At 45.1% G+C, this 25439-nt stretch overlaps 1 protein-coding gene across 1 annotated transcript in view; it reads right to left on the bottom strand.

Moving 5' to 3' along the window:
- IGSF21 (immunoglobin superfamily member 21) overlaps positions 1 to 25439 on the bottom strand; it is a 208755-nt gene that overhangs the window by 103051 nt on the left and 80265 nt on the right. Inside the window, exon 5 of the mRNA XM_070759725.1 lies at positions 19204 to 19316. Within this exon, the coding sequence (XP_070615826.1) occupies positions 19204 to 19316 (113 nt within the window). The remainder of the gene's footprint in view (positions 1 to 19203; positions 19317 to 25439) is intronic.

Below are 25439 nucleotides of genomic sequence, written 5' to 3'. Positions count from 1 at the left end.
TGCCCCTCCACCTCTACCTCCGTATTGCTCCAGTATGTTCCCTTGTTTCTCGGGGGTTATCCCACCCTCATTTGGCTGGTTTCTATGTCTGGCCTGGGGAATTCTGCTGGGGGCTGTGTCCAATCTTAATGACCCATCTCCTTTAAGTCGTTGTTGGTGCCTTAAAGCCTGGTATGCCAATGGCATATCGATGTGTCTATTTAAAGAATTTTCATTCGAGAACCAGGCTTCTTTTAGGAGGCGACCTCCCTTGGTTTGAAACAAGGGGGGATTAGAACAGTGTAGACCTAGGACGAGGACATGGGTAAAAAAATTGCAAGAGCAGACATGTACCATTATAAACAGTAACAACGACAATGGGGGGAAGAAAGGAATACCAAACACCTCCGAAGCATTGCCTCACAACTCCACCCCCTCCCTTGGGGAGGGAAAAAGGCAACAGACACGAGTAAAAGCGGCAGGTCTCCCTACAGCCAGCAGGATTAAGCCTCACAATTCCACCCCCTCCCTTGGGGAGGGAAAAAGGCAACAAACACGAGCAAAAGAGGTAGATCTCCCTTCAGCCAGCATGATTAAGCCCACAATTAGGCTTACCGCAGGGGGGAGGGAAGGGTGTGGCCCCGTGACGCGGGCAATGAGCAGACTGAGTAATGCTTTATAAAGCACTTTATAAAGCATTTTAAAACTCTGACGAAGTTAGCAGCACGCTAACGAAAGCTAAGTGATTTTATTAAAGTTTCTATGTTCCGGTGATCGAGATGGCTGCTGCCTCATCATTCATAGAAGTAAAGAGTATATTTTGGATGTTCAATAATAGTCAATAGGTAGGTAAATTGTATCTCTTTGAGGCGAGGAGAGGCCAGGCACCCTAACCCTTGACGTAAGTGACGTCAAGTTGCCCACCTTTAAGCCAGTCACAGGACTTTTAAGCCCCCCCAGTTGCTTGATTGTCAAGCCACACCCACAAAATAAGCCACGGCCACAGTGTGGTAGTAACAACTTTTGCAGCCCTTCACTGTGCAGAGCTGTCTGTGTGGCCACGCGAACCATCGCTTGGCTCAGCTCTACCGCACATGCCCACGTGTCTCCCACCGTCCAGATGATTTTGGGGTATCTTCTGTGCATGCGTGGAGGGTGTGATGCATCCACAGGTCTGGAGGTTTTTCTTGAGCCTCTGGGAGGATGAAAATGGCTTCCCCCGGACTCCGGAGACCCATCCCATAGGGCGAGTGTGGGAGGGAGCATGCAAATGCGCAGGGGCAGAGGGAGCGCTCGGAGTCATGCTGACATCTTCTTAAAAACCTCCAGTGATGGAGCATTCACAACTTCTGGTGGCAAGCTGTTCCACTGCATAACTGTTTGTTTATTTACTTGTTTATTTGTTTTGTCAAATACGTATTGATAATATACAAAGATATAATAATATCACAGCTGGCTGAAGCATAGATATCAGAGGGTTGTTGTTAATGGCAAGTATTCTGAGCAGAACCTGGTTACAAAGGTGTTAGATGAAGGTGGTGCCATGGATATTGCCTACCTGGACTTCAGCAAAGCCTTTGATACGGTTCCACATAAAGAGCTGATAGATAAATTAGTGAAGATTGGAATTAATTCCTGGATAGTTCAGTGGATTTGCAGCTGGCTGAAGCTTAGACATCAGAGAGTTATGGTTAATGGCGAGTATTCTGAGCAGAGACAGGTTACAGGTGGTGTGCCACAAGGGTCTGTTCAATATGCTTGTGAGTGACATAGGGGGAGGTTTGCCTATTTGCCAATAACTCTAAAGTATGCAATAGGGTTGATATCCCTGGAGGCTTCTGTAATATGGCAAATGATTTAGCTTTACTAGATAAGTGGTCAAAGCAATAGAAACTGCAGTTTAATGTTTCCAAATGTAAAATAATGCACTTGGGGAAAAGGAATCCTCAATCTGAGTATTGTATTGGCAGTTCTGTGTTAGCAAAAACTGGTGCACTGATGCACGCCCTGTTGTTGAATAGTTCCTTGTTCCTTCCCATCCATTGTTCCTTGTTTTGCCCTCTAGTACTTTGGAGAATAAGTTGAAAACAAAGAATGCCTGGTCTGGAGGGGGAAATTGTTAATTTGCATTCCCTAGAATATTATTTTATTTTATTCTCTTCCCAAATACTGAGCCTGTTCAAGATTCAAACCATGGAGAATCTCCCATTCTTGGTTTGTATAAAGCAAGACTCTGCAGGGAGTTTGAAATGCCAAGTTTAATTTGGAAATTGTGTGGGAGTGTGTTGAACAATTGTAAAAGACAGCAAGGGTTTTTTTCCCCCTCCCCCAAGCTGGCCAATGCAGGATCATTAAAAAAAGAGGAATTTAGTTTAAGCTGTTGATGATATTTCATACAGGAGCTCCTTGAAGTTCCTTCCAAAGCAAATCCCATCCAATTCAGGTCTCCAATTCTTATGGACATCATGAACAGGAGGAATGATTGGAGGGCTGGAGGCTAAAACATAGGAAGAACGGTTACAGGAACTGGGTTTAGAGCAAAGAAGGACTGGGGGTACATGATACAGTGGTACCTCTACTTAAGAACGCCTCTACTTATGAACTTTTCTAGATAAGAACCGGGTGCTCAAGATTTTTTTGCCTCTTCTCAAGAATCATTTTCCACTTACACAGCGCACCCTCCAAAACTGTAACTGGAAAAGGCAGGAGAAGCCTCCACGGGGCCTCTCTAGGAATCTCCTGGGAGGAAACTGAGCCAGAAATGGTGAGGAGAAGCCTCCATGCGGTCTCTATAGGAATCTCCTGGGAGAAAACAGGGCCAGAAAAGGTGGGGAGAAGCCTCCTTGGGGCCTCTCTAGGTATCTCCTGGGAGGAAGCAGGGCCGGAAAAAGTGGGTGGAAGCCTCCGTGGGGACTCTCTAGGAGTCTCCTGGGAGGAAACAGGACCGGAAAAGGCAGGGAGAAGCCTCCGTAGGGCCTCTATAGGAATCTCCTGGGAAGAAACAGGGCCTCCACCCTCCCTGTGGTTTCCCCAATCACACACATTATCTGCTTTTACATTGATTCCTATGGGAAAAATAGCTTCTTCTTACAAACTTTTCTACTTAAGAACCTGGTCATGGAACGAATTAAGTCCGTAAGTAGAGATGCCACTGTAGTAGTATACCAGTATTTGAGGGGCTGCCACAAAGAAGAGTGGGTCAAACTCTTTTCCAAAGCCCCAAAGGCAAGAAGAGAAACAAGGGATGGAAGCGAAATACCGTATTTTTCGTAGTATAAGATGTGCCATTTCCCCCCCTAAAAGAGGCTGAAAATTTGGGTGTGTCTTATACTCCAAATTTAGCTTTTTCAAAGCTTTTTTTCCACCAGCCCCAACAAAGTGCTAATGATCTTCTTAGCTGTTCCTGGTTGCATGCTTGTTTTCATTGCTACTCCCACCGGAAAAAGGTTTTGGTGCTAACAATCTTCCCAGCTTGCAGGATTTTTTCATTGTTACTCCCTCCAAAGATATTTTTTCCACAGTCATAACAAAGTGCTAACAATCTTCCTGGCTTGCAGGCTTGTTTTGATTGCTACTCCCTCCAGAAAAAAGTTTTTTCAGCACTAAACGAGGTGCTAACAATCTTCCCAGCTTGCAGGGTTTTTTCATTGCTACTCCCTCCGAAGAGGTTTTTTCCAGCCCTAAGTCTTTGTAAGCTTTTCTTCATTGCTACTCCCTCCAAAGTACTTTTTTTCCAGCCCTAACCAGGGTATCAAATAATGTGGTGAAGCTGACCAGGCTAAGGACGCTAGCCAGATGAATACCTGGTAGGTAGGTCCCCCCCCTTCTTTTCCCCCCCAAACCTTATAGTCTGAAAAATACTCAGGGAGGGAAGCAACAGAGAACAAAGGAGAAATTGCCTAATGGGGAGAGCAATTGAATGGAACAATTTGACTTCAGACATTCGGGGGGGGGGTGTCCATCACTGGAGGCTTTTATAAAGAGACCGGACAATTATTTGTCTGAAACGATATACCTGGTCAAGCAGGGGGTTGGACTAGAAGATCTCCAAGGTTCCATCCAACTCTATCCTTCAATTTTCTATATCCAACTCCAAATCCGAGAGGAAGCTGACATGCCCAGCTGACATTACAGTCCAGTGCATATTAATCACTCTGGTCTATCTCTGGCATTGGGAGGGCATATGACGCACAAGCCCCCTCCTTATCTAACCCTTTTTCTTTGCAAAAAAAAGGACCTTAAAAAAGAGACCGCGGGAGGCTTATAAACACCACCCACGCCTTCTGTCACAATATCTCGGCCAAAGAGCTCACGAAGGTTTTCATGGCTGGGAAATCTGCAGAAGTGTGCTTGCTGGCCTCAACCATCTTCGTTGGGCAAAGCCAACACCTTCCGCGAGCCAACAGCCCATGGGCTTCAAAGCCTGCACATTTTGCAATTAATTTCTTCTTTCTTCTCCGCCATTCAGGAAACCCGGCCGGTAGCTTGCGAGGCCATCTCAGGCCACCTTCTGGATCACGCTTGCCCTCTGAATCCAACTAAGCTCTTTGTTTGGGAGTTGGACGCTGTAAAATCCTCCGCTCGCAGCCAAGACACCATCACACATGAAGGCGTGATGTGCACACAAAATAGGTACTCTAAACGTCTCCAAGGAAGCAAAATTGTTTTCTTTTTTTCCTACAGAACCGAAACCCAAACTCTAAAAGAACACAGATGTCAGACCTGCCTCAACTTGATCTTTGAAGTAAAAAACGATCCTTTGCTCCATGGGTTGAGAAACATGCAGTTTCAATCTGAATGGGACCTTGGAGGTCTTCTAGTCCATCCCACTGCTCAGGCATACCATTTCAGAAAAATGAGGGAGAGAGAAAAAGAAATAGGGGGAGAGAGAAAGAGGGAGAGAGGGAGGCAGAGAGAGGGAGAAGGAGAAAAAGAGTGAGAAAGAGAGGGTGGGAGAGAGAAAGAGAGAGGAGGAGAGGGGGAGAAAGAGAGAGGAGGGGGAAGAGAGAGGGAGAGAGAGAAAGGGAGACGGAGAGCAAAAAAGAGAGAGGGGGCGAGAGAAAGTGGGAGAGGGAGGGAGAGAGAGAGAGAAAGAGAGGGGGAGAGAAAGAGGGAAAGGGAGGGAGAGAGAAAGAGAGAGAGGGGGAGAGGTAAAATGAGAGCGGGAGAGAAAGAGAGAGAGGGAGGGAGAGACAGAGAAGAAGAAAGAGGGAGAGAGAGAGAATTTATGCTCTGCAAGGACTATAAATCCTTCCATTCCCCACCATCCATTCAGAGCTGAAGAAGTTTCTGGGTGAGAAGCAAAACATCTTCAAAGAAAATCCAGAAAGTCCAATTGCCTCTTTAAAAAAGCACCTTTGGGACAACCATGACCTGGATGACAGAGAATCTCCATAGACCTTCCAAAATGCCTTCTCAGTCTTGGCATTTTCCTTAGGAACAGCCTCGCTCCAATTTGGATGCCTCCAATTCTCTTTGACCTTCAGAAAAACAGGCAATCGGGCTCCCCCCCCAACTGCCTGCCCCCTCCCCAAACCCCAGCTGGCACAGGATGGCTGGCATGAGAAAATATATATACAGTGGTACCTCTACTTATGAAATTAATTCGTTCCGTGACCAGGTTCTTAAGTAGAAAAATTTGTAAGAAGAAGCAATTTTTCCCATAGGAATCCATAGGAATCAATGTAAAAGCAATTGGGGAAACCACAGGGAGGGTGGAGGCCCTGTTTCCTCCCAGGAGATTGCTAGAGAGGCCCCACGGAGGCTTCTCCCTGCCTTTTCCGGCCCTGTTTCCTCCCAGGAGATTCCTAGAGAGGCTCCATGGAGGCTTCTCCCTGCCTTTTCCGGTTACAGTTTTGGAGGCTCGGGTTTGTAAGTGGAAAATGGTTCTTGAGAAGAGGCAAAAAAAATCTTGAACACCCAGTTCTTATCTAGAAAAGTTCATAAGTAGAGGCATTCTTAGCACCAGCCTGAAGATGACGCTTGGGACCTCGAATGGGACCTGATACATATATCAAAATTTCATCAGAGCTTCAACTTTGTTTTAATTGTTAAGTGGGTCTTTTTGTTGCATTTCTGCTGTAGTTTGTTTGCTGCCTTCTGGTAGCTATGTGAGTCTGTTTAATAATACATCCATCCATACTGTAAATATGGATAACCCTTTTTAGAAGGCTAGAGATAAATGTGTGACCTAGCCAAGAACCCTTTCCCACCACCACTGCTAAAGTGCTCAGTTTTAACAAGGCAAACGTTCGAAATTTTCTTTGAGTCACAGGGTGTTTTATTTACTTTTGTTTACATTTAGCTCTTTTGGCTGAGATCTTTTTTTCCCCCAGTTGCTTAGGAGTCCAATGTTTTGCATCAATTCTTCTCAGCCCTAAGGAGCTTGAGAAATATATTTCTCTCTCTCTCTCTCTCTCTCTTTCTGGGTCTATCTATCTCTCTTCATCGAAGATGGTTAGGGGACTAGGTTGCAGGAACTGGGCATGGCTAGTTTAATGAAAAGAAGGACCAGGGGAGACGTAATAGCAGTCTTCCAATATCTGAGGGGTTGCCACAAAGAAGGAGGAGTCAAGCTATTCTCCAAAGCACCTGTGGGTAGAACAAGAAGCAATGGGTGGAAACTAAACAAGGAGAGAAGCAATATAGAACTAAGGAGAAAGTTCCTGACAGTTAGAACAATTGATCCGTGGAACAGCTTGCCTCCAGAAGTTGTGAATGCTGGAAGTTTTTAAGAAGGTGTTAGATAACCATCTGTCTGAAGTAGTGTACCTCTAGCCGCATTGTGCAGGCCAAAACCAGTCCGTATTTTGCCCCCAAACAGACCATTTTTGCAAGTTTTTTTGCCTACTATGGCATCTGTGCGCCCCGTTTTTCACCTCCCCTGCCTCCAGAAAGTATCTGCAGGCCAAAGTTGTTGGCCTTACTTTCCAGTTCCAGCCTGCAGGGCTTGTGAAGGTTAGTCCTGCGCTCAGCCAAAGGGTAGGAGGCAGAGGGATCTCATTGCCTTAGGCAGCGCTAGGGATTCGAACTGCCAAAATTGCCGGCCTTTCTGATCGACAAGCTCAGTGTCTTAGCCCCTGAGCCACCACGTCCCTGCTATGATGGGCAGGACGGAGTTAAAGAAACCCTTCTAAAGTCCACCACAGTCTGCCATGTCGTCGTTCCAGGTTTGAAGGATTCAAGTATCGTCTCCATCTGATTTGGTTCATTGGGCCAAAATCTTATTTGCATCATTGATTTAATTTGGGGAAATCGCTCCGATTCGACAATTTGAATCAATTAGGAAAATCAATCCTACGTGATTCTGGAGCATTCCTACGCTCCAAATTGATTTAGAGATATCCGTTCCCATCCCATTCGATTTGTAAAGTTGATTAGATCTGAAGATTCAATTAAACCGCCTCTGAAATCCCTTCTCCAAATTGAGTTTCTGCCCAGCACTTAATACGATGGCTGGATTATTTTAATGGGAAACATCAATATGCCAAAAGTCGGGGTTCTTTTTTAAAAAAGCCTTCGCTCAGTGACGGTGAACGTATGGCAGGGGCGCCACAGGTGACACGCAGAGCCACAAATGCTGGCACGCAAGCCGTTGCCCTAGCTCAGCTCCAATGTGCATGTGTGTGCTGGTCAGCTGATTTTTGGCTCATGCAGAGGCCCTGGGAGGGTGATTTTGGCTTCCAGAGGGCATTTTTACCCTCCCCCGGCTCCAGGGAAGCCTTTGGAGCCTGGGGAGGGCAAAACACGAGCCTACTGGGCCAACCAGAAGTTGGGAAACAGGCCATTTCCAGCCTCCACAGGGCCTCCGCGGATGGGGGAAGCAGTTTTCGCCCTTCCCAGGCATTGAATTATGGGTGTGGGCAGGGGTGGGTAGCAGGCAGGATGGGGTGGAACGCAGTTCCACTGGCGGAAATGAAGCTGACCATCCCACCCTCCCATCTTCATCCTCCCCCTCCTCGGAAAGCGGCAGGGAGACCGGCAGGAGTTGCAGGGGGCCCATTTCCTCCCCCCTCTTTTCTCAACAGCTGATCGGCACCTGTTCGCCTCGCTACCCAGCCTGAGGCAGGAAGGAGAGCGCGGGAAACACGAAGCAAATTGTCACCCAAGAGAGCGACCCTGGTGAGGTTGTAAGTCAAGGACTTAACAGTTCACTTGAACAATGATAATCGCTCAAGCCACTCACACCTGGTCACATGACCATCAAGCCACACCCACAAAGTAAGCCACACCCACAGTGTGGCAGTAAAATTTTTGGCTGCCCATTACTGGGTGTGGGCGCTTGCGCAATAGCACGCATGCACACTTTTCCGGCACCCGAGGAAAAAAAGGTTTGCCATCACTGCCTTAGCTTAACCATCTCTCACACAAAACGTCCATGAGGTTAAAGCAAGACCAGCGAACGATGGTTGAAGTCAGCAGACGAGCTCAAGATTGGCATCGTGCCACGCAGCTTCAAGAAAGGAAGAGCGCCATAAGCCCCTGCCTGCTGCCACTTGTCCTTGGCCAAGACCCTTCCCTGGGGCCAGGAGTTTACAGAAGCTCATGCCAACAGGCTGGCATCTATCCCAGGTCTCCGCAGGGCAGTAAGTATACAGTGACCTTGGTACCAGCACGGAGAGGGAGTCACTGGCACAATTACCATGCCCCTCGCAGAGATCAAAAAACCAGTGGAGAGGAGTGCCAAAGTCCTATGGCGGAGGAGAATGGATGTTTGGCGGGATTCCTGGGAATCTGGAGCTCTAGTGATCAATCATTAAGAAGCCCACTTTGCTGACAATGGAAGCAGGAATGGAGACCCAATGATGGCTAACCTTCTTGCTGCGTGCTGAACGGGTGCGTGATAGTGAGCGTCCACATGCTGGCACCCATAATGCATTGTGTGTGACATCCCCGCACGTCCCACCCACCCACATGCGCACACAATCCTCCCCCACTTTCTCCCCACCCCCGTGCACTCTCCCAATGTATGCACTCACCCTGGCCCATCCAGAGGGCCTCCAGAGTCTGGGGGAGACCATTTTCACCCTCCCGGGGGCTCGAAGAGAGCCTCCGGAACCTGGGGATGTGCAGCAGACCGCTAAAAATCAGCTGGCTAGCGGGAGCTGTGTGCGCATGCACGGTGGAAGTGAGCTCTGCAGTGGTCCGTGTGCCTGTGGAGAGGGCTCTGCATGCCACAGGTTCGCCATCATGGCCATAGGACATGGCACAATGGGGAAGGAGCCCTAAGCTTCCTCTTGAGCCCTAGAGATTGACTGCCCCGTGCTCTGATGGTCGTCTTCATGGTGGGTAAAACTCCTTCCTCTGAAGAAGTCCTTTGCTCTTCTCAACCACCAGATTTCATTGCAATCTTCTGAATAAATTCCAGTGACAACTTATATGGGGCAGTGAGCTGTGCAGACTAGCAAAATGGTCCAGATTATAAATGCCTTCCTTAGGAAGAAGGGATCCAAGACAGCTTCAACTCTCAGCAGTATTTGAGGCTCAGGGACTTCGGAGTCAAAGGTAGGGAAGTTGGCGGTTTGAAGCACAGCCTCAAGACCTTCCTTGACCCAAACCATGTACAAAACACCCCACTGAGTAGTTCCATGGTGCATACAGAAGGGACAGACAAAGTAAGTATCTTCTCTTCTCTCTCCCTCTCCCATTCTCTTTCTTTTCTCCTTCTCCCTCTTCTCCCCATCCTCTTCTCCTCCCTCTTGTCTTCTCCCCCTCCCATTTTCCTTCTCTTCTCCTTCTCCCTTTCCCATTTTCTCTCTTTTCTTCACTTTTCTCTTCTCTCCCTTCCATTGTCTTCTTCTCTTTCTCCTTCTCCTCCTCCCATTCTCCTTCTTCTCTTCTCACCCTTCCATTCTCCTTTTCCCATTCTCCTCTCCTCTCTTTTCTCCCTTCCATTGTCTTCTCCTCCTACCCTCTTCCATTCTCCTTTCCTTCTTCTCTTCTCTTTTCTCCCCCTATTCTTCTTCTCTTCTCCTTCTCCCTTTCCCATTTTTCTCTCTTCTCTTCACTTTTCTCTTCTCTCCCTTCCTTTGTCTTCTTCTTTTTCTCCTTCTCCTCCTCCCATTCTCCTTCTTCTCTTCTCACCCTTCCATTCTCCTTTTCCCATTCTCCTCTCCTCTCTTTTCTCCCTTCCATTGTCTTCTCCTCCTACCCCCTTCCATTCTCCTTTCCTTCTTCTCTTCTCTTTTCTCCCCCTATTCTTCTTCTCTTCTCCTTCTCCCTTTCCCATTTTTCTCTCTTCTCTTCACTTTTCTCTTCTCTCCCTTCCTTTGTCTTCTTCTTTTTCTCCTTCTCCTCCTCCCATTCTCCTTCTTCTCTTCTCACCCTTCCATTCTCCTTTTCCCATTCTCCTCTCCTCTCTTTTCTCCCTTCCATTGTCTTCTTCTCCTACCCCCTTCCATTCTCCTTTCCTTCTTCTCTTCTCTTTTCTCCCCCTATTCTTCTTCTCTTCTCCTTCTCCCTTTCCCATTTTTCTCTCTTCTCTTCACTTTTTTCTTCTCTCCCTTCCATTGTCTTCTTCTCTTTCTCCTTCTCCTCTTCCCTTCTGTCTCTCCCTCTTCTCTTCTCCCCCTTCCATTCTCCTTCTCTTCTCCTTTCCCATTCTCCTCTCCTCTCTTCTCTCTCTTCCATTGTCTTCTCCTCTTCCCTCTTCCATTCTTTCCTTCTTCTCTTCTCTTTTCTCCCTCCCATTCTCCTTCTCTTCTCCTTTTCCCATTTTCCTCTCCTCTCTTCTCTCACTACATTGTCGTTTTCTCCTCCTCCTCCTCCTCCCATTCTCCTTCTTTCCCTCTTCTCTTCTTCCCTTCTCTTCCTCACATCCACTCTCCTCCACTCCTCTTTTCACTTTCGTGGAGAGGAGAGACCCCCAATTGGAATTTTGAGGGTGCTCTTCCAAATTCCCTTGGAACAAGCCGTCAGGTGGAGCTTAAGCCATCTACAAACTAAAGTCTGTTTGGTGAATCGTGGTTGCCCCTACCATGACACACTCGTTGAGACACAGTCACTATCTCTGTTGTGCAAGAGGTGAGAAAATTATTAGATGGGACTGCACCAAGGAAAAAAACAACCCACAGAAAAAATCATCCCAACCCACACCACCTGATAGACTTTCCTCTCCTGGGAATGAAGAGATATTTCTGCAAACTGCAGAAGAGCCGTGAGACCTGATAATGAAATTGTGCTGTTGCAACTACAAAGGATTCTATCTCTTAAGAAAGAGAAAAAATATATTAGATTCCTTGGTGAACCATGAGAATCAACTTAGAAGCAGCTGGAAAAAATAAATATATATATGGCTCAAATATATATATATATATATGATTCTCACTAAATGCAGAAAGGATCACACCACTATTGTAAATATTTCACTTTGCCCCAGGTTGCAGGATGGGAGTACAAAGGGCGAAAACAAGTACCCACCATATAATGAAACACGCTAACACCAAGGGAGTTGAAATAATGCTTCCTGAAATGGCATTTTCTTTAATTTAATGCTTTTCTTCCTGGGAGATTGGAGCAGGTCTATGATAGGACACAGAGTTCGCCTAACCAAGAAAAAGAAGAAATGCAACAAACAGTTCGGAATCAGAACTCACCACCATCAAGAACGCACGAAGCCATCACAGAACCCAGACCCAAGGAAACTGCAAATTGGAAGGGAGGGAAGGAGGAAGATGTGGTGCGTGGGTGGGTGGGTGGATGGAAGAAAGGAGGGAGATGTGATGAATGGAAGAAGGAAGTAAGGAAGGGAAGAAGGGAGATGTGATGAATGAATGAAAGAAGGAAGGAAGAAACGAAGAAAGGAAGGAAGGAAGGAAGGAGGAGGGAGGGAAGGGAGATGTGATGGATGAATGGAATGATGGAAGGAAGGAAGGAGGAAGGGGAGAGAGGGAAGGAAGGGAGGGAGGATATGATGGATGGATGGATGGATGGATGGGGGAAGGGAGAGAGGGAGATGTGGTGGATGGGTGGATGGATGGATGGATGAATGGATGAATGAATGAGGGAGGGAGGGAGGGAAAAAGAAGGGAAAGGAAAGGCCAGGCCAAGCTATTCCCTGAATGCAGAAGAATCTCATTAAGGAGTGTTTTAGTCCTTAACGAAATATTCACCCAGCCTGGCACAAATGTTCAAAAATGCAATTTCCCACCTGTGGCCAAACACAGCCCAGCACTCGCCATCTGTTTGCTTGGCACAGGTTGAAATGGTTCCTCCCTTTAATTCTGAAATTTGCCCTCGGTGGGAACATTGGGCACTAACCTGGCAGCAAAGCAAGTTCAGATCCTCATAATTGCCCTGTTCTAAGCTCTGTTGGCCAACATGCTCTCTAGGAAGGAGGCGGCTATAACAAGGAGGTAGTGAGAAGGCAGCTCGTGTGCCAATTTTATTTGTTAGGAAGGGTTGCAATTTTCTCTTCCTTCCTTCCTTCCTTCTCTTTCTTTCTTTCTTCCTTCCTTTTCTTTCCCTTCTTTCCTCCCTCCTTTTCTTTCTTTTTCTTTCTTCCTTCCTTCCTTTCTATTTCTTTCTCCCTTCTTTTCTTTCCTTCCTTCACTTTCTTTCTCCCTTCTTTTCTTTCCCTTCCTTCCTCCCTCACTTTCTTTCTTTCTTTTTCTTTCCTTCCTTCACTTTCTTTCTCCCTTCTTTTCTTACCTTTCATTTTCTTTCCCTTTCTTTCTTTCCTTTCTTTCTTTCCTTCCTCCTTTCTTTTATTTGTTTTCCTTTCTTCTTTCTTTTTTCTTTCCTTTTCTTTCTCCCTTCTTTTCTTTTCTTTCCTTTCTTTCTTTTCCTTTCTTTTCTTTCTTTCTTTCTGTCTCTCTCTCTCCCTCTTTCCATTTCCAGATTAAAAATAGAAAAGTACTGCTTCTCATCTACCTCAGGAGTGGAATCATGCAGATTAGCAAAATTCGGGAACGTATGTGCCAATTCGGACTTTGCACCTTCACTCAAGGATGCCAACCATTTTGAGTGTCTATGCGACGTTTCGGTGAAATCACATTCACCATCATCAGGCTGAAGTTTTAAGCTTCGTGCTGCTGTAAATATTTACAGCAGCACGAAGCTTAAAACTTCAGCCTGATGATGGTGAATGTGATTTCACCGAAACGTCGCATAGACACTCAAAATATTACACGGGGCAAAACCCGAACTCAGAACAATCTACATCTATCTATCTATCTATCTATCTATCTATCTATCTATCTATCTATCTATCTATCTATCTATCTATCTATCTTTCTTTCTTTCTTTCTTTCTTTCTTAGATTTGTATGCCACCCCTCTCCATAGACTCGGGGTGGATCACAGCAGTGATAAAAACAATATACCATAACAAATCTAATATTGAAATCTAAAATAACAATTTACATTAAAGAGCTAAAAAAAACCCCATTATATAAAAAAGCATACACACAAACATACCATACATAAAACTACATAGGCAAGGGGAGATGTCTCAGTTCCCCCATGCCTGACAGACAACTACATAGGAGCAAAGATACTGTGTTGTTTTTTTAAAAAAATCTTCCTTTTTAATCTCTCACAGATAAAGTGTCAATTTTTTCACCCAGCAAGAAAATTCTCAGTTTCAACAGGTCTCTTTTATTACTATTAGCAATGGGAAGTTTAAATGAGACCTTAATTAAATTCTTGCTTAAATTTGCATAGAATTGGTTAAGAAATAAAAGAAGGAAGGGGGGAATATATATATATATAATCACCTTGTATCTAATGCATTTTTGGAGGTAATATTGAACAGGTCTTTCCTTCAGCCAGACAGATGGGGGGGAAATGATTATTCTAAGGAAGTTTAAGATTTGCAAAACGGATATGAGAAACAATGCATCATTTCTGTAAAAAATAAAAAAATGACCTGACCCCTTTTTCTCATCTCTCCAAAGAGTTGTCCAATCAATTAACCGATCTTGATAATCTATTAAACACCGCAGCGGTTAATTATCACCATCAATTCACAGTTCTGCAAACAGGGCTGGCGGTATTTTAATTTTAATAATATTTTTTTTGCCTTCACTTTTAATGAGGTGACTGCTAGGATTCTATGCTACATGTTCCCCGGCAACACTTTCCATCTTTTGCAAAGGGCATGGGTGTAAATTCCAGCTGCTGCATGGACCATATAGAGGAGATGATTTGATTTATTTATTAAAAATGAATGTATAGAGCTGCCCAATGCACGGGACAGTTCCTATTGTTGTTGTTGTAATTGTTGTTGCATCCAATATCTCTTATCTGGTGCCTTTCAATGAACAGTTGGAAGGGACCTTGGAGGTCTTCTAGCCCAACCTCCTATAACCATATATCAATGCTATTACACACACGTGCACGCTCACGCCATTTATTTATTTATTTATTTATTTATTTATTCATTTATTCTTTAATGCCGCCCTTCTCTTTAGACTCAGAGTGGCTTACAACATGTTAGCAATAGCACTCTTTAAAAGAGCCAGCATATCGCCCCCACAATTCGGGTCCTCATTTTACCCACCTCGGAAGGATGGAAGGCTGAGTCAACCTTGAGCTGGTGATGAGATCTGAACCGCTGACCTGCAGATCTACAGTCAGCTTTAGTGGCCTGCAGTACTGCACTCTACCCACTGCACCACCTCGGCTCATAATTAAATCCCCCCGTGCCCCACCCTCCTGCCCATGTGCATGCAACTACTCCCCATGATGCCCTGCCACTCAAACATGGGCGCATGACCCCCACGCTCTGTTTCCCAATTTCCCATGAGCCCAGTAGGCCCATCTGCTGCTCTACCCTGGAGTCTTTCCTGGAGTTTGGGGAGGTGAAAATGGCCTCGCCCGCTCCCTGGGAGGCCCTCCAGAGGCTGGAAACATCCTATTTCCCAACTTTCAGTGACCCTGGTAGGCACATTTTTGCCCTCCAGAAGTTTTCTGAAGCCCATGGAGGGCTAAAATGCCTTCCCAGAGCCTCTGCATGAGCCGAAAGTCAACTGGCAAGAGCGTATATGCGCGCTGGAGCTGAGCTAGGGCAACGGCTAGGGCAGTGATGGCGAACCTTTTTTTCCTCGGGTGCCGAAAGAGCATGCACGAGTGCTCACACCCTTAATTCAATGCCAGTGGAGGGCGAAAACAGCTTCCCTCACCCCCCAGAACTTTTCTAGACAGGAAGGGAGAGAAGCCTCTGTTGGGACCCCTCTAGGAATCTCCTGGGAGGAAAGGGGGCCGGAAAAGGCAAGGAGAAGCCTCTGTGGGGCCTGTCTAAGAATCTCCTGGGAGGAAACAGGGCTGGAAAAGGCAGGGAGAAGCCTACATGGGGCCTCTCTAGGAATCTCCTGGGAGGAAACAGGGCTGGAAAAGGCAAGGAGAAGCTTCTGTGGGGCCTCTCTAGGAATCTCCTGGGACGAAACATGGTCGGAAAAGGCGGGGAGAAGCCTCCGTGAGGCCTCTCTAGGAATCTCCTGGGATGAAACACGGCCGGAAAAGACAGGGAGAAGCCTCCATGGGGCCTCTCTAGGAATCTCCTGGGAGGAAACAGGGCTGGAAAAGGCAAGGAGAAGCTTCTGTGGGGCCTGTCTAGGAATCTCCTGGGATGAAACACGGCCGGAAAAGGCAGGGAGAAGCCTCCGTGAGGCCTGTCTAGGAATCTCCTGGGAGAAAAGAGGACCTCCACCCTTCCAGTGGTTTCCCCAATCGCATGCATTATTTTCTTCTTCCAAACTTTTCTACTTAAGACCCTAGTCACAAAACGAATTAAGTTCGTAAGTAGAGGTACCGCTGTACTGCGTTTCCCCTAAAAGGAGTCTAGAGAAGAAGGCCAATTTTCATTTATTTATTTTTGCCTAACGGAAGTTTTTGTCGTGCATCAATTCTCTCTTTTTTTAAAAGAACTGATGTCTCCTTTGAGCCTGTGGGATCTCTTTTCCAACTGAAAAAAGGGCTTTTGTTTGGAGAAATTAAACAGAAACCATTTCACCCATTCCTATTCCAAAGACATGATGGCTTTTATACTCTATTCTCTTTTCTCATTCTCGTCCATGGTGCAGTCTGCTGCTATTATTTATGTATTATTATTATTTAAGATATATTTGATATATCTTTATCATCTATCCAGAATGCTTCAGTCGACGGGCAGATTAAAGAAATGCTGAATAAACGCCTAATTTGGTCCGAGTCTTTTGCACACCAGCGTTCAGGGCGTACATATCAGCTAAGCCCCTTCTTTGAATTCGCACAATTGCTCCAATTTTGCCATTTTGATCTGATGGCAGGTGGGATTGAGTCATTTCCAAATCGAAGCATGTTGAAAATATTTCCATTTTTTGAAGAAATGACCTTGCACAGAATGCCAGCAAGAATACAACTGAATTCTAAATAGATATAGATACATATATATAGAGAGAGCAAGATTGCTAGGGGCAAAGCGATAAGATACAGAACAACAATTTTTTCCCCTCATTTTTTTTCAAGGTTGGCCAAAGAAATCACTGAGGGCAAGAGTTAAGGTTGAATGGCAATTGAATACAGCTTTTCAATTCAGTTCCCAATCTGAAAATTTAATGGGTTTGCAGATAAGGCTCCTTCTGACTCCATTCAGATGATCCAGAAGTAAATTGTGTTGACACAGATTGCTAATAGACGCAGGACAATTTACATGTGTGTTTTCGGGTGTGTCAGCCAGAAAGCTCCACTGGTTGTTAAAAGGAGGCAAAAATTCAGACAGAGAATAGAGTAGAGTAGAATAGAGTAGAGTAGAGTGGAATAAGAAGTAGGAGTAGGAAATAGAGTAGAGTAGAATAGGAATAATGGTAGAATAGGATAGGATAGAATAGAATAGGAAGGAAGGTGTGATGAATGGATGGATGGAAGGGAGGGAGGGAGAGAAGGTAATGTGATGGCTGGCTGGAAGGAATATATGATGGGTGGGTAGGTGGATGGAAAGGAAGGAAGGAAGGAAGGTGTGAATGAATGTATGAAAGGGAGGGAGGGAGGGAGATGTGATGAATGGAGGAAGAAAGGAAGGAAGAAAGGAAGGAAGGGTGATGTGATGGATGAATGGCGTGACGTGACGTGGCGTGGAATGGAATAGAAGAATAGAATAGAATAGAATTAGGAATAGGAAATATAGTAGAGTGGAATAGGATAGGATAGGATAGGATAGGATGGTAAAATTCAGAGTTTTGCAACATGCCAAGGATAAGGGGATCGCCACTTTCAAGGCTACCTCTGGGGGTTGAGAATTGCGTCAAAATGCCAACCCAATGAAGGACAAGATAGACGTCTTCCAACATCTGAGGGGCTGTCAGAAAAAAAGAGCGTGTGTGTTGGGGATGGCAGGACAAGGAGCAATGGGGATGGCAGGACAAGGAGCAATGGATGGAAACTAATCCAGGAGAGAAGCAACCTGGAATTAAGGAGAAATTTCCTGACAGTGTGGACAATCAAACCACTGCAACAACTTGCCTCCATATGTTGTGTGTGCTGCATCACTGGAGGCTTTGAAGAAGAAACTGGACGATCCTTTGTCTGGAATGGGATAGGGCATAGGTCAGCGACCCACAGCTCTGGAGTCGCATGTGGCTCTCTGCTGGGGCTCCCTGTCACCAGTCGGCTCCACAATTGATAGAGTTTTTGGTTAGGACAGGCAGAGGAAAAAAGACGCCCCACTAGGAGGAGACTCTATGGTGGGAAAAACGGACTTCCGGTCAGCTGCAGAATTGAATGGGGGGGCTTCCGGTTAGGACCTTTGTGGCTCTTTGAGTGTTTAAAGTTGCCGACCCCTGGCATAGGGCCTCCTGCTTGAGCAGAGGGTTGAGCTAGAAGACCTCCAAGGCCCCTTCCAACTCTTGTTTACCCTGTTACAGGAGTGGTTCTCAACTTTTCTAATGCCGCAAGATCCCTTAATCCAGTTCCTCATGTGGTGGTGACCCCCAGCCATAAGTCTAGCGCCAATTCTCCCAACAGAGTACCTAAGAACATAAGAAGAGCCATGCCGAATCGGGCCAAAGACCATCGAGTCCAGCATTCTGTGTCACACAGCGGCCCCCCAATTGTACAATGGGATCTTGAGTAGAAAGAGAAGGCAAAACCCTCCCTTTCCCTTGACCCCCAACAAATGGGACCCAAGGGAACCCTGCCTGCCTCAACCAACATAGAGGCAGCACTTGGATAGCCATTTCAATAACCACCTATACACTTGGCATCCATGAATCTGTCTAATCCTGAGTTGAAGCTATCCACGACCTCTTCTGGAAGGGAATTCCATAAACCAACGACCCTCTGGGTGAAGAAATATTTCCCTTTATTTGTCCTCACTTTCTTTCCTAGGAGCTTTAGGGAGTGCCCCCTTGTCCTAGTATTGTGTGATAGAGAAAATATTTTTCTCTATTCGGCTTTTCTATCCCATGCATGATTTTATACACTTGGATCGCCGAAGTATATAAACGCCATTTTTCAAGGCTGAAGAGACCAAGGCGTTGCAACCTGGCTTCGCAAGGGAGGTGCTCCATTTCCTTGATCATTCCTGTTGCCCTCTTTTGCACCTTTTCCAGTTCTAGTATATATAGAGAGAGCTTGAAGCCGATTGGCAGGAAGGTCAGAGGGACACCCCCCCACTGTAAATGCCTGATTGGTCAGATTGTAAAAAAATATTCCAAGGTGCCAGAATAAAGTGGTACCTCTACTTACGAACTTAATTCGTTCCATGACCAGGTTCTTAAGTAGAAAACTTTGTAAGAAGAAGCAATTTTCCCCATAGGAATCAATGTAAAAGCAAATATTGTGTGCGATTGGGGAAACCACAGGGAGGGTGGAGGTGCTGCTTCCTCCCAGGAGATTCCTAGAGAGGCCCTACGGAGGCTTCTCCCCGCTTTTTCCAGCCCTGCTTCCTCCTAGGAGATTCCTAGAGAGGCCCCACGGAGGCTTTTCCCTGCCTTTTCTAGTTACAGTTTCGGAGGCTCGAGTTTGTAAGTGGAAAATGGTTCTTGAGAAGAGGCAAAGAAAATCTTGAACACCCGGTTCTTATCTAGAAAAGTTCGTAAGTAGAGGTGGTCTCAGGTAGAGGTACCACTATAGAAACTTTAGTTCCTAACACTGTGGGAAATTTGACTTTCCTCATGGTCTTAGGCGAACCCTGTGAAATGGTTCTATGGCCCTCCCAAAGGGGTCCAGTTCCTCCCCCCCCCCAGGTTGAGAGCCACTGTGTTGAAGAGTCATCCATGAGCCTCTGGAGAAGACAAACTGGACTCACCCGATACCAGACGATTTCTCTCATTCTTCCGTCGGTCTTGAAGTTACATTTCAGGGTCACGGCGTCGCCCACTACTACGGGCGGAAGAGGCTCGATGCTGACCGTGAGGTAGCCTAGAGCAGAGAGAGAAGAAACAGAATGGTCAGTGGTGAAGCCTTTTCCGCCCCCCTGGATTTGGAGACCTCGAGATGATCTCTCTGTCATCCTGGAGAAGATTATAAGGAGAATAAACGAAGGGATGTTTTTGGCCAACGAGAGCTCAGCACTTAGGCGCATCATCGTGAAAATGGACATTTCATGTTGTGTTAAATGGAAAAAAAGGGGGGAGTAAAAATTGATTCCGTGAAGTACTGTATTTTTATTCATTAATTCTGAACGCTCTGCTGCAAATCCTGAGTGCTGTAAAGCATGGGGGGAAATAACCTAATCTTGAGTCTTTTTTTTCCTCCTACTTTCCCTTCTTTTCATAATGTTCCCGACTCTTAGAAATAGTGTTGTCATCTCCTTTTCTTAATTTCACTTTCGGCTTAGTTTAAATTGCTTTTATCTATGTTCTTTCATCTTAGCGTCTGGCATGTTGTGATTTGATTTAGTGGAGGGAGTTTGTAAATATATATATATATATCAGGGATTAGAATTAGCGGTATATTTCTGTTATTGGATTAATAAACTGACTATTTTTAATTTCACTTATCTGTGGTAAATTTACCACAATGCATCAAGACAAATTCCTTGTGTGTCCAATCAAACTTGCCTAATAAAAATTCTATTCTATTCTATTCTATTCTTATTCCTATTCTATTCCTAATTCCTAATCCCCTATTCTATTCTATTCTTATTCCTAGTCTATTCCTAATTCCTAATTCCTAATTCCTTATTCAATTCTATTCTGTTCTGTCCTGTTCCATTCCATTCTTCTATTTCTATTCCATTCCATTTCACACCATGTCACGCCATTCATCCATCACATCACCCTTCCTTCCTTCCTTCCTTCCTTCCATTCATTCTTCCTCTCTTCTTACATTCATCCACCACATCTCCCTCCCTTCCTCCCATCCACTCATCACACCTACCTTCCTTCCTTCCCACCCATATATTCCTTCCTTCCTTCCTTCCTTCCAGCCAGCCATTCTTCCTTCTTCCATTCATCCATCACATCTTCTTCCCTCCCTCCCTCCCTTCCATCCATCACATCTTCCTTCCTTCCTTCCCTCCTCCCCTCCCTTCCATCATATCCCTTCCCTCCTTCTCTCTGTCCCTTCCTTCCTTTCTTTCCCATAAAAGACCTATTTAGACAGACCTCATCCAACCAATATCAGATGCAGAAAAAAGCCACCCCGCGCCCCGAAGATTGCTTTCCTCTCAGTTCCTTATACCCACAGCTTCCCCATGGATTTCTCCCCAATCAGGCAAGGGCTCCTCATCACCGCAGCTACCAGTGCACTTCCAGCAGAGGTCCGCAACCCCGGCACACTCCCGCGCACCTTGGCACAAGATTCAGCTTCTGCGCAGGCGCCGGAATCTAAATCTCGCATGAGGACGTGCGCATGAGCAAGATTTAGGTGATTTTTGCTGGGTTGTTTTTTAGTTTTTTGTTTGCTTCTGCACATCGATTCCCCCAGATGGGGAGTGTTTTCCCGGTTGCACGCTGCTCCGAGCCCAGAAGAGAAGGCGGGCAGGTGGGGCGTGGTGTGGCGGCTGCGTGGGTTCTTGTTGCTCTCGGCGGGTGCCGGGGTAGAAACATAGAAGACTGACGGCAGAAAAAGACCTCATGGTCCATCTAGTCTGCCCTTTTACTATTTCCTGTATTTTATCTTACAATGGATATATGTTTATCCCAGGCATGTTTAAATTCGGTTACTGTGGATTTACCAACCACGTCTGCTGGAAGTTTGTTCCAAGGATCTACTACTCTTTCAGTAAAATAATATTTTCTCATGTTGCCCTTGATCTTTCCCCCAACTAACTTCAGATTGTGTCCCCTTGTTCTTGTGTTCACTTTCCTGTTAAAAACACTTCCCTCCTGAACCCTATTTAACCCTTTAACATATTTAAATGTTTTGATCATGTCCCCCCTTTTCCTTCTGTCTTCCAGACTATACAGATTGAGTTCATTAAGTCTTTCCTGATACGTTTTATACTTCAGACCTTCCACCATTCTTGTAGCCCGTCTTTGGACCCGTTCAATTTTGTCAATATCTTTTTGTAGGTGAGGTCTCCAGAACTGAACACAGTACTCCAAATGTGGTCTCACCAGCGCTCTATATAAGGGGATCACAATCTCCCTCTTCCTGCTTGTTATACCTCTAGCTATGCAGCCAAGCATCCTACTTGCCTTTCCTACTGCCCGACCACACTGCTCACCCATTTTGAGACTGTCAGAAATCACTACCCCTAAATCCTTCTACCACTACCACTGAACGGTGTGGTGGACCTGCTGCTAGACAAGGAGGATCACCCTCTGCAGCTGGGTGAAGCTTCGAACGGCACCCTAAAGCCTCTTTCCACACCATTCGCTGTGGGCGCCTGGCAGAGGCAGCGCAGGCGCAGAAGCAAAAAAAAAATCAGTAAAAATTTCTGAAATTGCTGAAATTTCACTCATGCATGCGTCCTTGTGTGAAATTTGGTTTCCGACGCCTACGCAGAAGCCAAATTATTATTATTATTATTATTATTATTATTATTATTATTATTATTAATTTTTACCGATTATAAAAAAGAAAAGAAAACAAACCTAACACAGAGCACATAACAAAACATTAAATTAACATTTCCAAAACGTGAACTGTAGGTGGTACACATCGTAAAAGTAAAAACTTAACGCTGTGACTATAAAAAGTGATTTTTATGAATATATCAAGTTAATATATAGTAACTTATCACTAATTAGGGATAACATATATAAGTTAAGGTTAACATAATTTACATTTTCATTCTTGTTTTGCTTATATTTGGATCTTATATAGTCAAATTTTAACTCCATAGATTTATGATGATACCATCCAAAGAGCTTTGCTATTAATTTGTCAACTATATTGTTGACCGCTAGGTTGTGACTTTAAAGATTTAGTTCAGATTATTTCTAGCCGTTTTAGCTTTTATTGTTCTTAGTGGTTTCTGGATAGCCATCTATCTATATTATTATTATTGTTGTTGTTGTTATTATTATATTATATTTGTTTGTTTGTTTGTTTGTTAGATTTGTATGCACCCCTTCTCCAAAGACTTGGGGCGTCTCACAGGATACAATGTAAACAATACAGCAACAAATGTAATCAATCAAAAATTGCAAACTAAAAACCCAATACAGTATAGTAAAATCAATCAGCCGATTCATTCACAACCACACATTTAATTCAAACTTGGTGCCGACACCCGCGCTCACCCGCCAATCAGCTGAAGCAGCGCGCACAGCTCCATTTTTCCTACTGGGACAGTGTCCTGCATCGTTCTGGTACCAACCCAATACTGTCCCCGATCCTAACCTTGCTACAACCTGGCCTGTTGCTTGCCTCATCCTTCACACCAGAGCTCCCAGGCTAAGGCAGTTCCGAAGGGACAGAACCGGGACAGAGTCAAAAGGAGTTTGAACATTTAAAAGTGGGGAGGAAAAATTGCAGAAGCCACCCGGTCCCCTAGCCCAGTTGCCAGGGTGACTTCTGACAGCTGCCGAAAGAGACACCTTGAGGAAAGTGAATGATGGATTAGGGAGAGCTTAATCGCCTTTCCTCCAGTTCCCCTTGGCCTACTCAGCAAGGGGCAGAAATACAGTGATCCCCCCTCCCCCTTTGCTCTTGGTGGAGAAAAGTATTCTTGCCATGGAAGGAAGGCAGCCTGCGCAGAGAACATCTGTCCAAGGACATTTCCTTGCGGTTAACAGCTGTTGCGAGGGGGGGGACGACAACGCAGCAGCGAGACTCTTTATCTGAAGAGCCTGAATGCGTTGGGGTCGCACTGGGGTGAACTGGCCTGCAGATTACCCTGCCCCACAGATGCAGGTCAGATGGCACTAGTTGTATCGCTTTGAACCCAGCTTCCTGTAAGATACAGGCAGCCCTCGCTTTACAACTGGAATTAAGCCCAAGAGATACAGCAGCCATCAACTTACAACCTGGATTGAACCCAGAAGATACAGGATGCCCTCAACTTACAGCCGGAATTAAGCCCAGAAGATACAGGCAGCCCTTGCCTTACAACCACAATTGAGCCTAGAAGAAACAGGACGCCCTCAATTTACAGCCGGAATTAAGTGCAGGAGATACAGGAAGTCTTCAACTTACAGTCAGGCCAAAACCATTGTTCACTTGGAGACTTTGGCCTACCACATATTATGCTTCAGAATGTATTTGTGCTGTGCTGCATAAGGGATGTAGAGATGTAGCTATAACAAGTTCCTTCTAGATTCTCAAGGTCATCCTTTGTTCAGTACCTGCCCGGAAGCTGATGGGAGTGATGGACACATTGCCAGATGAAGACTGATCAACATGATGGACTTTCGGGTGTGAGAGAAAGAGAATGAACTTTAAACTGGGTGGAGAAAACCTCATAGTTTCAGATTCAGGCAGCTTTAGATTTGGCTTTGCTAATATGTTGTATTTGAGTATCTGAGAAACACTTTGCCTCGGACTCTGATTTAAATTTTGATGCTACTTGGAACCCTGACTCTTATGACTTAACCCTGACACTTATGAATTAAGTGCAGAAGACAAAGGCATCCTCAACTTATGATTGGAATTGAGTCCTCAAATTGTGGCCAGAACTGATCTGAGCAGGGTGACATAGTCCTTTACTTACGAAGTTACGACTGTTTGGTATGGAGGGTGGACTAGAAGACCTCCAAGGTCCCTACCAGCACTATTCTAGTCTAACCTCGGCATTCTATTCTAACAAGAACAGTGACAATTGGGAAGTCTAATTCTCTTGAATCATACAATTCAATCATCAGGCACTAAACTGAAAATTGCAAGAGAGAATGGGGGGCTCCAGTTGATAAAAATAAAAAGGATGGGCAATACAAAATCTGGGAGGAATTTTTTACATAATTTGAGACAAAGCTGATCCTAAGCAGAGAATATGCCCAGTAAAGAGGTGGACATCAAACTCTCTTGGACATGGTGAGAGAGAGAGAGTCAATTATCTTGAATTTTTCACTAGGGGTTGAATTGTTCTGCGTTTTCAATCCTGTCCATTTCCAGACTAGATTCTGGAGAAGAAAAAACATCCGATTGCCTAGTAGGATGTGGACATCAAACTCCCTTGGAGATGGAACAAGTCAACTATCTCCTTGATCTTTCAGTAGGTCTGACCTAAACTAGTCAAAACAGGTCCTGGAGGAAGGCAAGGCATCTAATTGATGAAACAGTGCTTCCTGCCATAGAGATGGATAAAGTCAATTGTCTCCTTGGCCTTTCACCAGATGTTACATTGACCTGACCTTCCTTTGCAAAGTAGATCTTAAAAGCAAAGGACTCCCATCTTGGCAACTTTTAAGACTTGTGGAGGTCAACTCCCAGAATTCTTCAGCCAGACATGAATGATAGAGTTGGAAGAGGCCAGAAAGGCCATCTACATCAGGAGTCTCCAACCCTGGCAACTTTAAAGACTTGTGGACTTCAACTTCCAGAATTTGCCAGCCAGTAGGTCAAGTCAGCAGGCTGGGGAAGTATATAATAACAGAATTGGTAGCTTGGAGGTTTTCTAGTCCAACCCCCTGCTTAGGCAGGAAACCCTTCAAACAGAGGGTTACATAGAAACATAGAAGATTGATGGCAGAAAAAGACCTCATGGTCCATCTAGTCTGCCCTTATACTATTTCCTGTATTTTATCTTAGGATGGATATATGTTTATCCCAGGCATGTTTAAATTAAGTTACTGTGGATTTACCAACCACGTCTGCTGGAAGTTTGTTCCAAGGATCTACTACTCTTTCAGTAAAATAATATTTTCTCATGTTGCTTTTGATCTTTCCCCCAACTAACTTCAGATTGTGTCCCCTTGTTCTTGTGTTCATTTTCCTATTAAAAACACTTCCCTTATTTAACCCTTTAACATATTTAAATGTTTCGATCATGTCCCCCCTTTTATACAGATTGAGTTCATGAAGTCTTTCCTGATATGTTTTAAGCTTAAGACCTTCCACCATTCTTGTAGCCTGTCTTTGGCCCATTCAATTTTGTCAATATCTTTTTGTAGGTGAGGTCTCCAGAACTGAACACAATATTCCAAATGGGGTCTC

This window comes from Erythrolamprus reginae, chromosome 8, assembly GCF_031021105.1.
Source record: "Erythrolamprus reginae isolate rEryReg1 chromosome 8, rEryReg1.hap1, whole genome shotgun sequence".
Classification (NCBI taxonomy): domain Eukaryota; kingdom Metazoa; phylum Chordata; class Lepidosauria; order Squamata; family Dipsadidae; genus Erythrolamprus; species Erythrolamprus reginae.
Note: the sequence above shows the minus strand (reverse complement) of the source record. Positions and strands in the feature narration are given on the sequence as shown.